Genomic DNA, 14,122 nt, shown 5'->3' with positions numbered 1-14,122 from the left:
CCGTTGAACTATCTTTCTCTACTATGTCAAGAGTGTTTAAAAATAAGTATATATCCAAAAATATCAATATTTAACATATATACTAGAAAAAAATTCTGATGAAGGTTGTTCATCTGACCATCCTTGCTAAGGTGTAGCTCCGCTTTGCTCATTCGTTATTATCTAACAAATCACCCCTGAAAGTTTAGGCTATTTTTTTTTGCGTTGAATTTCTAATTATTTTTTTAAAAGTCTTTGTTAATCATTAATGTGCGAGAAAATTATAGACATTCCAAATTTTGTACATGATCATTGGGGTGAGACTATCTCATCTTTTTTATGTGACCGAAACAGCACGAGTACACAAGCAAGCATTATACACGTATATACATATTCATGCCGATCAAATATAATTATTTCACCAAATAAATATGTCAAATTGTGTAGACTTAAGTCATCTACGACTCTTTAAAGTTACTTAGACATTTCAACTAGGACTATTATTTGTTGAACATTTTTAACTATTCAAAACTTGTTCCTATTAGACATTTTTTGATAATCAGCAAAAATTATAAAGTGTATGTGATACACTCGCAATAATATGGTAAAATAACTATTTAGAAGCTGACATGTGGCACTTGGCCCCAAAAATTATAGAAAATAAATTTATATTAAAAAATAAAAATTATTTCAAATACATTTTCAATCTTTCTTTTATAAAAAAAATTGAAAATAACATTCTACCTAGCCCCACCATACCCCACCTCACTTTCTTCTTCATTTTTCCCCATTTAGTAACAATAATATATTTATTCGAAAAAAGATATTTTTAACCCATTTAGTAACAAAAAAGATATTTTTGGATCAAACTATTGACGGCAAGGGCATTTTTGGACCAAACTACAAACAGAGACATTTTTGTTCATTTCACATAGTTTAAGGACATTTTTGAACCTTTTCTCTTTATTTAGTAAAACTTCAATTTCTTCGGTGCACCGTGGAATCGTAACCCTTACACCGAATCGAAGAATCAAAGTTTTTGAAAAAAAAGAACTGACACCGACATGACGGATCCAAAATTTTCACTTAGGGTATTAGGAAAAATAACTAAAACTAAATATACAATGTATTATATATTCAAGGTGTTCAAATGTTAATATCTATACATGAACATAGAAAACTTAACCTAAATATACACTGTAATTTTTTGCCCAAAATATTCGGGTGAACACCTTGGCCCCTTACTGCATCCGCTCCTGGACACCGAATCAAAATATTGAAGAATCGACACAAAATCGAAATACCAACACCAAAAAATCAAATTAATTTGAATCGATTCGATTTTTTGATTTTTTGATATTTATGTCAACCGTAATTTTACAGCATATCCTCTCATTTTTTTGGGTGTATTGTCTCTTCCTAGAGTTAAAAGTCTAATTTGTCCTCCACCCTCCAGCAATTAAATTCTTTACTAAGAGCCCGTTTGGATGGGCTTTAAGTTGGTCAAAACCAACTTAAAGCCCCTTTTTAGCTTTTGGACGTGTTTGCCTAATGCTAACTTTAAGCCATAAAGTTCTTAAAGTCAGTCAAAAATGAAAAGTTAGAATTTCTAACTATTTTTTTTCTAAGTGCTTAAAGCCATTTTGTTTGATCATGAAAATTACTTTTATATCCCTTATATTTTAACTAAATTCCCAAACTACCCTTTTTATTCTTTTAACCCTAAAATTCAAACACTTATTTTTAACATAAGCACTTTTATCCAAACACTCAACTGCTTATTTATAAAAATAACTTTCAACACTTCAAAATTCTAAAAGCATTTCATACATAAAAGTTACTTTTTTAAGCCTATCCAAACAAGCTCTAAATCTCCTCCATACATAATCCACTTGTCCATGGCTTGTACTAATGATCCTGAACCAAAAAAATAAGAGAAAACTATTAAAAATACATTAATTTTTTTTTTTTAGTTTTATATCTAAATTATTAAAAATATTTTATATTTAAACTATCATTTATTAGTTTAAAAATACACCCAATAATTTACGTATAAAGCTCAAAAAAATAAATATAGTTCTTATGTGGTTTTGACAACCCTCATCCAATTCTTTTCCTTCATATTCTCTTCTCTTCAATTGTCCTGATACACACATCGTAAACATGCGTTCGGATTCCGGGTCGGGTTTTCCATCGTCGGTGAGAGTTTCTGGGCTCAACACCACCGGAAAAGGTGGACCAGCCTTTGTTGGTCAGGTTTTTAGCATGTGTGACCTTTCCGGGACCGGTCTTATGGCTGTATCGACCCACTTTGACATACCCTTTCTATCCAAAAGGTAATCTTTATAAATAGCTGTTTTTCCTATTACCTTTGAGCTTCTCTCGTATTAGCATGTCAGATTATGTTTGTAATTGATATTGAATACGGAAAATTTGTTATCTTTTTTGCTTCTGTTGCAATGTTTTAGCACCTGTAGGAACTGAGAGAACATCAGTATTAGGCGGAGTGATTAATTGTCTATATCCACGGGAGTACAAACAGTTGGAGCATGAATATGTTTAAATATAGACAGTTTATTAGTGTACTCTAGGATGGCCACATGAGAAACAGCTTAATAGCTTTTGAGAAAAAAAATGTATAGTACAAAAATTATAAATGTGATGTCTTGAATGCTAGCAATCAGAAAGAGGGGAAAGAAAGTGAAGAACATGTTCTAATTACTCTGGATTCAATAAACTAACTTCTAAGATATGGTGCACTCAATGGTGTGGCATAGTGGTCAGTGAAGTGGGTTGAGCACCATGAGGTTTCAGGTTTAGTTCCTAGCAGAGACAAAACACTAAGTGTTTTTTTTTCATTTGTTCTAGCCTTATTGACTTATCTGGTACTTGTTAGTGGGAGGTGACTGGTATCCCATGGAATTAGTCGAGGTGTGTCCAAGTTGGCCCAAACACCATGGTTATAAAAAATAAGAATGAAAACCTTTTAAGTTAAGGTCATAAAACATTGAAATAAGAATGAAGCTTTAGGAAGCTCTAATATGAGTTTAGCACTTCAAAGTTATCCTTTGGAAGTGTCAATAATTACTTTTCCCAGAAGAATTCACAAGGGTGTTCTGACTTCTTCAGTGGCTTGGAAGATTGCATAAAATAAGTCTCGACTTTTCTGTCTTTTTATTGAGGAAATGACTGAAGAATGGGGGCATTATCTCTTACAAGTCATTAAGACATCTAAGACTCCTAAAGGTTTAAGAAAGCTAGTCATATTTTGTGCTTAGAACAAAGTTTAGTTTGCTTGCTCGGTAAACTTGCAACTTCTCCTAGCATAATCAACTGTAGAGGAATGAATGGATCATCTTTCATAGCACTTAAAAGCGACAAAATTATTCCATTTAATAGAGGTCGTGAAGAAGGTAAGAACCAATCCTTACTTGATTAAAATAAAAGTTATGAGTAAGAATCAATACTGCTGAAAAGCTATTGTTGATTATGGGTAAAAACCGATTGGCTGAAAGGCCATTGTTGTTTGTTGCTTTACGCTCGAAAAACTCTATGCCATACCCCAACTAGCTTTTCCCCAAATAGGTTCCTAGTATCTGTTTATCAAGATTCACCATCAAGAGAGGAAAAATGTTTACCATCTTAATTCAAGACCTGTTTTGTGGACAACTATAGCAATGAAATACAACTTTGGTGAAATAAAAAATTATATGTAGTAGTTTTTCTTAAATCACATGTTAAATAGCCTTGTCACAAAAAATGTGAAACAGTTGTCTCTTTCACATCTGCAAGTATCTTGCATAAGAATATGAGTCTAGTGATGGATAGGGTCTTTAGTGTTATCTACAGACATTTCGTTGATAATATTGTATGGGAATTCCATTTGATCTGCTGCTGCATATTAAAAACCATTACTATTGTTGTTCTCGAATATGCTGTTTCCATGAAGCAAGAGGTGTCTTATCTTTGTTTTGGATCTTTCATTTTTTGGGTTGACTAAACTACTTGTGCTCAATATGATGACCTGGGCATGCAGCTGGAAATCATATCTTATTTGGTATGTGCTGAAGTTTTGATGGAATTGGTTGTCATTAACCAGTAAATTTCTTAGCTGGCCAGTTTATATATAATATTTGCACAAAGTATAGTGATGTTTCATATCACTATCTTATCTTCACTGTATCTTCTCATCCTAGTCTGTAGTTTGAAAAGATTGTATGTTGAGTGTTTTGTGTCACTCACAAGATTAATTTCGTGATATCCAGGACTCCAGAATGGCTGAAGAAAATGTTTGCAGCAGTTACTAAGAGCGAAAGGAATGGTCCAGTATTCCGTTTTTTTATGGATCTCGGTGATGCAGGTCTTATTTGAACCAGTTGGATATTTATTTCTGTTTTCTATATGGTGCAGCCAGTATCCCAGAAACATATTAATCTCATGGATGGATACACATTACTGTTTTTTTTTTTTTGATAAAGTAATAATAAGCCTGTAACTATATAATCAATGAGCTCTTTAGGTCCTTAGCTTACACCCTCCGTCTCTCTTCCCCCTCCTTTTCTTTTGTGGTTGTTGGTTACACTACAGGAAAATATCACTTTAAATCTTGGGTCATGTAATTCAAACTCTTTTTATCTTTTTTTATCCAACAAATCATGTAACTCAAACTCTTTTTTTTTCTTAAAAAAAAAAAGAGAAAAGAAAAACTGAACAAGTTCGTGCAACTGGAATCCTTTCGTTTATTTTTTCCCTCGAACTGAATAATTTCCTTTATGGAGAGTCCCTCATATCTTGTTTGATAGTGATTTGTCTGTTGAGATCTCTCACATGCTGACCTTTTGTTTTTCCAGTTTCTTATGTTAAAAAGCTGAATATTCCTAGTGGAGTGGTGGGTGCATGCCGTCTTGATTTAGCATATGAACATTTTAAGGTACATTCTTGGTCAAAATTGTGAATATGATGTGCATTTTGTTTTGAAATTGGATTATTGGAGCAGTTAATTTTGCGGAGCTTAATCACCCCTGTTTGTACTAAAAGGGTACTGATTGGTTAAATGGATAGTGCTTACTTGACTATCCTATCCTAATAGGAGTACTTCAATTTTTATATTTCTGATCATATTTCCATCAATATCTGATGGTGAATAATTTACAGTAAAGTCAAGCAAATGTCAAAACAAAGAAAGCAAATAATTATCACCACACTGCATTTAAATGGAAAAGGAAAGAAAAATCAAAAGAACAAAAACAAAGAGAAAGGAGTTTTTGGTTTCGAGGGGGAGAGGGGTGCATGTAGGAATTAAGGACGATGTAGTCTTTATGACAAGTTCATAGTTAGTTAAAAGAGGTTAAGATCCAACAACAATAACTTGTAGAAGAAACAAACTAATCTTGAACAACAAGGAGTTGAAGAGAAGCACTACACAATTTGTGTGGGAGATCTGAGATTAGAATCATGTTGAATCTAGTACTGCTTTATGGTCTAGTTTGAGACTGATTTAGTTTGAGTTTATCTACTTTGCGTTTAATCAAACTAATTGAATATTGTTTTAGGACATTTTCTTTTATGACAAGGGAAACCCGCAGCCGCTACCCTTTGGGTGCGCACAGGGTAAAACCTCCGCTCCTATGCAATAGCTTGCAAACCACACAGGAGAGGCAACCCGCACTAGGCAAGGCCGGTGCGACGAGCTTGACCCAGAAGGCAAACCCCTTGCTCTCACTGGCAAGGGGTTTCGAACTTGAGACCTCCAACATTGAAGTCCCAAGCCCAAACCACTGGGCCACTCCGAAGGGTGTTTAGGACATATTCATCTCTTCGTACTAATTTTTTTCCCCTCAAGACTTGCATGACAACTAATCAAACTTGCTAGTTCTGAATGGTCAAAGACAATTTTGAGGAAAGTGATACCTGCTAGAGTCTAAGGCTTTCCTTCCACCTGAAAACTATTGGTAGTACATGTACCGGGTTCTCACATTGCCTCATTTTACTGTAAACTTCATGATGTTATTATCTTCCATAAATAATTTTACCACGTTATTATTTTTTTGTGCAGGAAAAACCACACTTGTTCCAATTTGTTCCGAATGAGAAACAGGTTTGAAGCTGTTTTGAGATCTTGATTTGATTCTGGAAATCAACTGATAAAGCTACTTATTGATCAGCTTAAAATTTCTGCAAATATTTACTGAACATTCAGGTCAAGGAAGCCAACAAACTCCTTAAGGCTATGCAGCAGTCTGATGGAAGGAAAAAGGTGGACGGTGTTCCTGTTTTCAGTGCTCAGAACTTAGATATTGCGATAGCAACTACAGATGGTATTAAATGGTATATTTATCTTCTTATGCACGGTCACTTGTGTTTCTGGTTTGTGATATCTGGAGCTTCACTTATATTATCATACTAGCCTTGTTAACCAAAGGCCACTTTGGGTTGTTGATATATAACAGTATCTCAATAAGTCTATACTAGTCTATGACTACATGGTGCAAACATCTTTAGATTCATGGTCATGGTATGATGGTAAGATAACTGATTGGTCCCGTCATCCCTACAAATTTGTTGGCCAAATGAACCCATCAATCTTTTCAAAAAATAGAAAGAAATTGTCAACCAGATGAAATTTGTTGTGATTTTGACAATTGCGATTAGCAAGGAGATGAGAGTTATTTTGCTAATTTAATTCAGAACTGTAAAAGAATCTGCAACATTCAATCAAAACTGCAAAGAGGGTGATACCTTTGATTTTCGTATCTGGTTTGTGTATTAATCAACAAATGATTTAAAAATAAATTTTGAATAGCCTCCTAACTCTGACGGATTCGGCATTGTGCAATGTAAGATCAGATAGATGTTGATCCACTGCAAGGAGTGTTATCACTTACATGAGTGAGACCGAACCATAGATCTTAGGATCTACAATGGAACTTGACACCAATGAATAGAATGAAATATAAGTCAAGCATGTGTTAAGAGTCACACATCGGTGTGTTGTTTGCCTCCTTATACGGTCTTAGGCGATCCACCTCATGAGCTAGCTTTTAGAGGTGGTTTGGTTGGGAACAAGTTATCCCGGGATAAGCGATCTCGAGATAAGTTATTCCACCATGCATATGAGATAACTTATCACATCACTATGACTAAAATGGTGGGATAAATAATCCAAGAATTAGCTAATACCTCCGACCAAACGTGAGATAAAATAATCCTACATTTTTATACTTTTTACCTCACACCAAAGGACTCCTTAGGGTTGAGTTAGGTCCAAAATCCATCTTGTACATGACCAGTTAGCTAAACATATATAACCTAGTATAGTTAAAAGTCATCACTGGCCGTCTTTGTTGAAACTGGTAACATTTCTATTGAGATTAGTACTTAGGTAATACCCAAAAAACCATATTTTTTTTGATGACCCTGGTGTCCGGGCCAGCTCTCACACCTCGACTGATTCCACGGGATACCTGCCACTTCCCACCAACAACAAGTACCAGGTAACTCTGTCCACCAAGGCTAGGACATATGGGTAGAATCACCTAGTGTTTTTTTCGTCTCCGCTGAAGGGAAAAACTATATTTACAACAGAGGAAGGTATAAAAAAAAAATTCCAAAAAACTGATCCTAACTCTAGATGGACCCTAAAACATCTAGAACTGATTCAGTCTCATTAGAATAAACATTTGTACACCAAAAGTAGAACAACAAACATTTAAGTTAATCTCCTGCGCATTGCTGCTCCTGTTTTCAAAACATCTGTCGTTCTTCTCTCCCCATACAGTCCACCAAATGCAGGCAGGAACTAATCCTCCATCTGTCTCTGTTTCGAGCTCCAAGTCTAGCTTCTTCCCAACTGAAAAGAGTATCATCAATCTTACTCGTCATTATCCATGAGATGCCTCTGAGATTGAGGAAAATCTGGCACAGTTGGTCAGTGATTTTACAGTGTAGGAAGAGATGTCTAACTGTCTCAGCATCCTTTCCACCCAAAGGACATATGTGCACAGTGGAATTCCCCTCTTTGCCACATTGTCAAAAGTCGAAACAGCCTCATTAGCTAAAAGCCAGGCGAAGCATGCCACTTTGTGTGGCACTTTGGCTTTTCAAATATGCTTCCAAGGTCACTTTATAATCTAAGCTCCAGTTTGGTTTGAGAGATTGTATCCCTCTTTCACCTTATATATGCCTTTGCTATGCCCATTCCACCATAAGAAATCCTCTCTTCTCTGTAGTCCTTGAAAGTTTTCCAAAAACTTTTACAATTCAGTCACTCTTGGAATTTCTCAATTATTTAAATGTCTTCTGAGGACCAAATCCCAGCCTTGTTGTATCCACATTTCAGCAACTGTCTTGTGTTGATGTTGAGCCAAAGCAAAAGTGTCAGGAAATAAGCCTTGTAAACTATCAGAAGCCATCCATTTTGTCTAACCAAAAAAGAGCCTTGTTGTGTCCACATTTCATCACTGACCATTCTTCAATCTCAACTTTTGAGAAGTTGGATTAATATTCATATTGGATGTTGAAATTAGTTACTTGATTGAAATAATTATTCTAGTACTAAATTCACATGTTTGACACTTCTTAATTTTCATAAATTGAATGCTTCACTTCAAAGAAGCATGTGCTTTACTTCTTGCTTTTTGCTTCAAGATCTATGGACCTTGTCACTTTTTGTGCTTTTTGCTTTTTGAAACACTGATATAACCATTAATGGGAAAGCAACTTTATCATAAGATGAATAATGTTATTATTAATGGGTAAGTCTCCCGTATACCAGCAGTACACCGTTAAGTAGAAATTCTACAACCATTCAATGGGAAACTGATTGGCAGGAAGTTTAGTAACTAGGAGGTTTTAAAGTATATTTGGGTTTTCCACGTAATCAATCTGAGATGTGTTAATTATCACCGTAAGAAACTGTTAGGTGGGCTATTTCACCTATGGCCTTTTAGATTGATGCAATAGAGAAATACTCCACAGAATCTGCAAATGCAAATGTAGAAAAAGTTTGCTGGGGCTTTAAGTGCTAACACTTCAATGAAAAAAGGCACTAATGAAGAAAAATAAAAAAATATTGTGTAGGTAAAATTACTGCAAACACAAACAATTTGGTCAAAAGAATTGAAATATTCATAATTAATTGATTATATGGAGTAAAATCATTTGATTAGCTTTACAAAACCATTTTAAATTTCTCAATTTAGATGAAAACGCGTAGTTTGAATTTTTTGAGCTAGTTTTCTTCTACAAAAATTTTAATTTTAGTCCTAATCACTACCATTATATTTTTTTTCAGCTAGTTTTCTTCTACTAAAATTGTAATCAGTCCTAATCACTACCAGTCTCTTCATGATGTTTTTTAACAACTAATGTATTTTTAAACCAATATCTAGTGTCTTCTATTGCCCTCTTAAAGACAGTTGATGGGCAATGAGGTAACATGCCTTAGTATCTTAGCGCCTTGCTGCAGATACTACAACCTGGCTTTAATTGAGCTTCAGGGCTTAATAAGAGAGCCCTCAAATGAGCCGCTTTGACAACTCTGTTTTGAGATCTGTAATGAGCGGCCAATCATGCAATTTCTGGCCTAAAAGTGGAGACTCAAAACCCCATTTTGCTTTCTGAAAACTTCCAACATGATACTCTCTTTCTGTTTTCGTGGTTGCTTAAAATAATGGAGCCTGGTGGGTTTTGAGTAATCTTGCTGGTAGTTCATAACTTCATAGATGAGCTATAACCATTTTATTCCTAGTTGTTGCTATGATGTTCTATATTCATAGCGGAGGTTCACAAAGAAGTATTGCACTATTTATTAGTGAGTTGTACTATTGGATCTTTTTGAATGTATGAATTATTTAATATTTGTGTGGAAAGATGCGGAATCATATGGTGACATTGATTTGTGAACAAAAATGAACAGAATAAAGGTATGTAACTCTTTGTTGTACAAAACTAATACTAAAGTTTTCTTTTTAGAGACGGTAGTGTTTATTTTGGGAAAATTCTAAACATGAAAGGTAATTTATTAATATGTGACAGAGAAATCTTCAGTAAAAGGAAACCTAAATATTGGTCAGCTTTACGACCAAACACGATATATGCGTATTGTTCAGTTTTAAGGATCCATTCTCATTTTCAGGAGTCCTACTTCTGCAGAATGTAGATAAAAGCGCTGTAAGTTGCTTTGATTGAATGTTCCTAGTTAAAGATCATTTAATATGATTATATTCAGCAAAAGTTTGCATTACCTCTCTGCTTCCTTAATGAAAGGAGATCGAAGAAGATTTTGCTAACTAAAAACTTAATTTCATAGTTTGTAATTTGTTCATCATAAAATTCGTGAACAAGTCACTAAATGTGTTCATTTTGTTGGTGCTTTCCTTGTTCCTTCTGTGAAGAAAGGTTGGAAGACAAATGCTGGGTACACTAAAACAGGGGATCCGAATGTATAGCCTTTCGTGATCCAGTAGGAATGAATCAATGTTGAGCAACAGAGGATCATGAGTTATAACCCATATTAACATTGAACGATTAACCCTATAATGACTATAACCTCTTGTAACCGTGTTTATCTTAGCGGTTGTATAAAAATAGTGGACAGAATATCAGTTCGAATCACTCTTAAGGATGAGGTGATTGACTTATCTTTGGGTGCAAAGGCTCTCAGATTAACCATCTCCGCTTCATCAATTATTCTGTAAGTTGTCAGACTGATTGAAATGTGGATGAAACAGTTTTAAGAATAAGCACTTTTGAAGTATACGGCATAAGTTGTGGATGAAATTTAGACTGTCCAGTCCACTTATATTATTTTATTTTATTTGTTTTTCTATTTTTATTTTAATGGCTGAGTGTCCAGTTCACCTTTTGTCCCACCTTATCAACTAACTATTCTTAGAAACTAAATTGTTAAGAAGAGTCCTAAATAGTGATTTCCAATAAACTGGTTTCTTTGGCAGCTTCAATCTTTAGTTTTCTTTCTTTTTTTTCCTTGTTATCTTATATGAATTTGTTCATCTTCTTATCAGGTATACTCCTTACTTCTTTGACAAAAACATGTTAGATAACATTCTTGAAGAATCTGTCGACCAACATTTCCATTCACTGATTCAAACAAGACACATGCAACGCCGAAGGGATGTTTTTGATGACAACTTGGCTGCTGAAGTAATTGAAGAGATGGGAGATAGTATGTGGGAACCTCCTGAGGTACTAAATTGGTCAGAGATTGAAAATATGTGTAAGGAGCAATGCATGTAGTGATGAATTTTACTTTAAAAAGGAGGATTGTGATAAATTTTCTAAGGTGGTTTTCCCTTTTGGGTTGGGTTGGGGTTGGGTTGGAGAGAGATGGACAATAGAATCAGTTGAACTATTTACATGGATTTGAAGGTCAGGGAAAGCTCGCCAACCACAAATGTGGTCATCTTATGAATGGCTATAGCCTTGATCAAAGTGTACCTATCAGCAATTAGCCTTGTTTTTTTTTCTCTTTTTTCTCTTTTTCCTTTTTTTTTTTAAAATCTTCCATGGGTTTTAACAATTTGTTTATTTGTTGTGCTGTGGAAAATACAACATATCACTAACCCATCGGTTTAATGATTGCCAGGTGCAAGATGCACTCGATGAAGTGGGTCAACCAGCGATACCTTTGAGTGTAATATCAAAGGCTGCTGAAATTCAGCTTCTACATGCTGTCGATAAAGTTCTTCTAGGGAACAGGTGGTTACGGAAAGCAACAGGAATTCAACCCAAGTTTCCTTACATGGTTGACTCATTTGAAAAGAGGTAGCTTATCCATTTTCAAGAGTTTCTTTGTAGGAAGAAGTGATCTTTTCACTAGGTTCATCCCTTAAAATCTTTTAATACTGATGGTATTTCATCATGTCACAATGTCAGTGGCTAGATTCGGGTGTCTCAGAATTCTCCAAACTCTGAGCAAAGATTTGGATGGTAAAAACATTTGATTGCTATATCTCAATCCTCAAAATTGTTTGATTTTGCAGGAGTGCCGCCTCTTTCCAGAGAGCATGTAGGATTTCAGGGTTTGTTAATAATTCTCCGCTGGAGGCTAATAATAACCAACTACAGTGCATTGGCACCTCAGCAGTAGAGGGAGCTGATAATGTATGTAATAAGAAACGATTAGGGCTGGATATCCGGCTCCCTTTTGGGGGCTGGTTGAGTCCTGCATGGAGTCAAGGACAGAAGCAGCAGATAATACAAGATAAAAGGTTGATTCAGTTTATTTTTTCATGAAAATAACGTGGGCCATTTTAAGATTTATTCTGTTTGTGGAAAAGAATCTAAGATTTTTAGACTTAATATTGTCAGGGAATACAGAGAAGTTCATCCATCGCCTCTGCTTCCAAAGATTACTATGGTTGGTATCTCAATGGGCGAGGCTGGGCAGGTGAGCAAAGCCACTTTGAAGAAGACAATGGAGGATTTGACGAAAGAACTGGAATATACAGATGAGAAAAGCTCGTCTGGGAATAATGTTGATGAAATAACATTTGAGGAGAGGGATCCTTTATTTGTAGCTAACGTTGGTGACTATCATTCTAGTGCAGCAAAGGGAGGTTCAGCTCGATGGGTTCGAGGAGGAACCTTTTAAGCAACCACGGACCAGGCTTTGTTCCTTCACAATTAGCTGCTTACAATGCAATTCTAGGAGATAATTAAATGTAAATTAGTCTGCTGTTGCCTGGCTTATATATTGTAGGTAGTGAGATGGTTAGTTTCATCAGGTTTTAGCTGACTGGATGAGGCAAAATTTGGTTAGAATAGATCAATATCATAAGCAGTGGTTTTAAGGGAGGACGAGAATTAGGTACGGGATTGAGATTTTAATCTCAGCATCTGTTGTAGCATATAGATTATTGTAACAATGTATACTTTTGTTTTTAGCAGTTGTATCTTGTAAACTTACTGAGTTTCTTAATGATCCTACAAACCTCAAATATGTAAAGAATAATAGTGATACTTTGATCTACCATACAAATATGTATCTGATAGAGACACTATTCATAAGGAATATATTTTTGCATGCATGCAGTACCATATTAGTTTTCTTTTTTTAACTTCTTTAGAATCAGATGGAACCAAGTTCTGATTTTGTGAGGACATAGTCTGGTTTCATATTCCCAGTAAAGGTTGACTGAAATTGGCTGCTTTTTGCTTTCTTATAGATAGATTATCTCTACAGATGCAGCAAATCCTTAAAACATTTTTATTATCTGTATGTTCTTTTCTATTAGTCAAATCATGTGTCATAGCTTTAGCTTATTGACAACTTGGATGATTCTAAAATAGCATGTTACTCCATCAACATAGTTGTGACTCATTTCAAACTGCTAATTGGATTTTGTAGCTGTCATTTTCAGTACTGTATATACTTGAGAAGTTGGGATATTTGACAGAGTTCAAACCCCTAAAAAGTGATTCATTTGACAAACATGCATGAATTTGCACACTTGTTTGTAACAGTAAATTCAGAATACTCAAAAGAAAGCACCAAAAAGGGGCAAATAGTGTAGGCTAGTTTTGACTTAGCCTTACCACTTGGCCATGTCGCCAAAATGCTGCAAATAGAAAATAGATGAAAACTTTTCCCAATTACTGAACTGCTTTTATTGTATTTGCACTTTGTTCTTAATTTTTCCTAAAAGTCAAAGAAATCTTAATCCTTCTTCCCTTTTGATTGGGTCCGATTCATCCTTTCAATTTCCATCGAGTCTATTTCAAAATTCAACAACTATTAGGAGTCAACAACCTCGAAAGTCAAATATTAGGAGTTGGGTCCTTAAACCCAACATTTCATAAGTTCCCTTTTTATAGTTTCAATCATATTATTATATCGTTGATGCTAACTCTGTGTGTTTTAGTGTGTATGTATGAATTACAACTAAGCTTGTTATAGTATAGTGAAGTATTTTGCCCTTTACTCTTTTGATTCGTAGCTTTCCTGCGATTTTCAAAAATTTGTTCATATAGATCATTTATTTTCTAACAATTTTTAGAATCAGTCAGGAGCTTTGTTTTTCTTTGAATTGACAAATGTTTATCAGATTATCCGAACTCTTTCCAATCAATCTTGTTTGAGGCAAATGTAAGGAACGAAAGGGATAAAAAAAGGGGAGATTTA

The 14,122-nt window shown here is 34.9% G+C and overlaps 1 protein-coding gene across 1 annotated transcript; it reads left to right on the top strand.

Annotated features, from left to right (window-relative positions):
• Positions 1-2,100: 2,100 nt before the first annotated feature.
• LOC129894951 (uncharacterized) lies at positions 2,101-12,952 on the top strand. Its single transcript, XM_055970548.1, has 9 exons — positions 2,101-2,315; positions 4,245-4,339; positions 4,830-4,909; positions 6,035-6,076; positions 6,179-6,306; positions 11,004-11,184; positions 11,585-11,763; positions 11,982-12,209; positions 12,310-12,952. Exons 1-9 carry the CDS (start codon positions 2,143-2,145, stop codon positions 12,590-12,592), a joined length of 1,389 nt encoding a protein of 462 aa, XP_055826523.1. The 5' UTR covers positions 2,101-2,142; the 3' UTR covers positions 12,593-12,952.
• Positions 12,953-14,122: the final 1,170 nt, after the last annotated feature.

Source organism: Solanum dulcamara, chromosome 7 (genome assembly GCF_947179165.1).
Source record: "Solanum dulcamara chromosome 7, daSolDulc1.2, whole genome shotgun sequence".
Classification (NCBI taxonomy): Eukaryota; Viridiplantae; Streptophyta; class Magnoliopsida; order Solanales; family Solanaceae; genus Solanum; species Solanum dulcamara.
The sequence above is the reverse complement of the archived record's forward strand: the minus strand, read 5'-3'. Positions and strand labels throughout refer to the sequence as shown.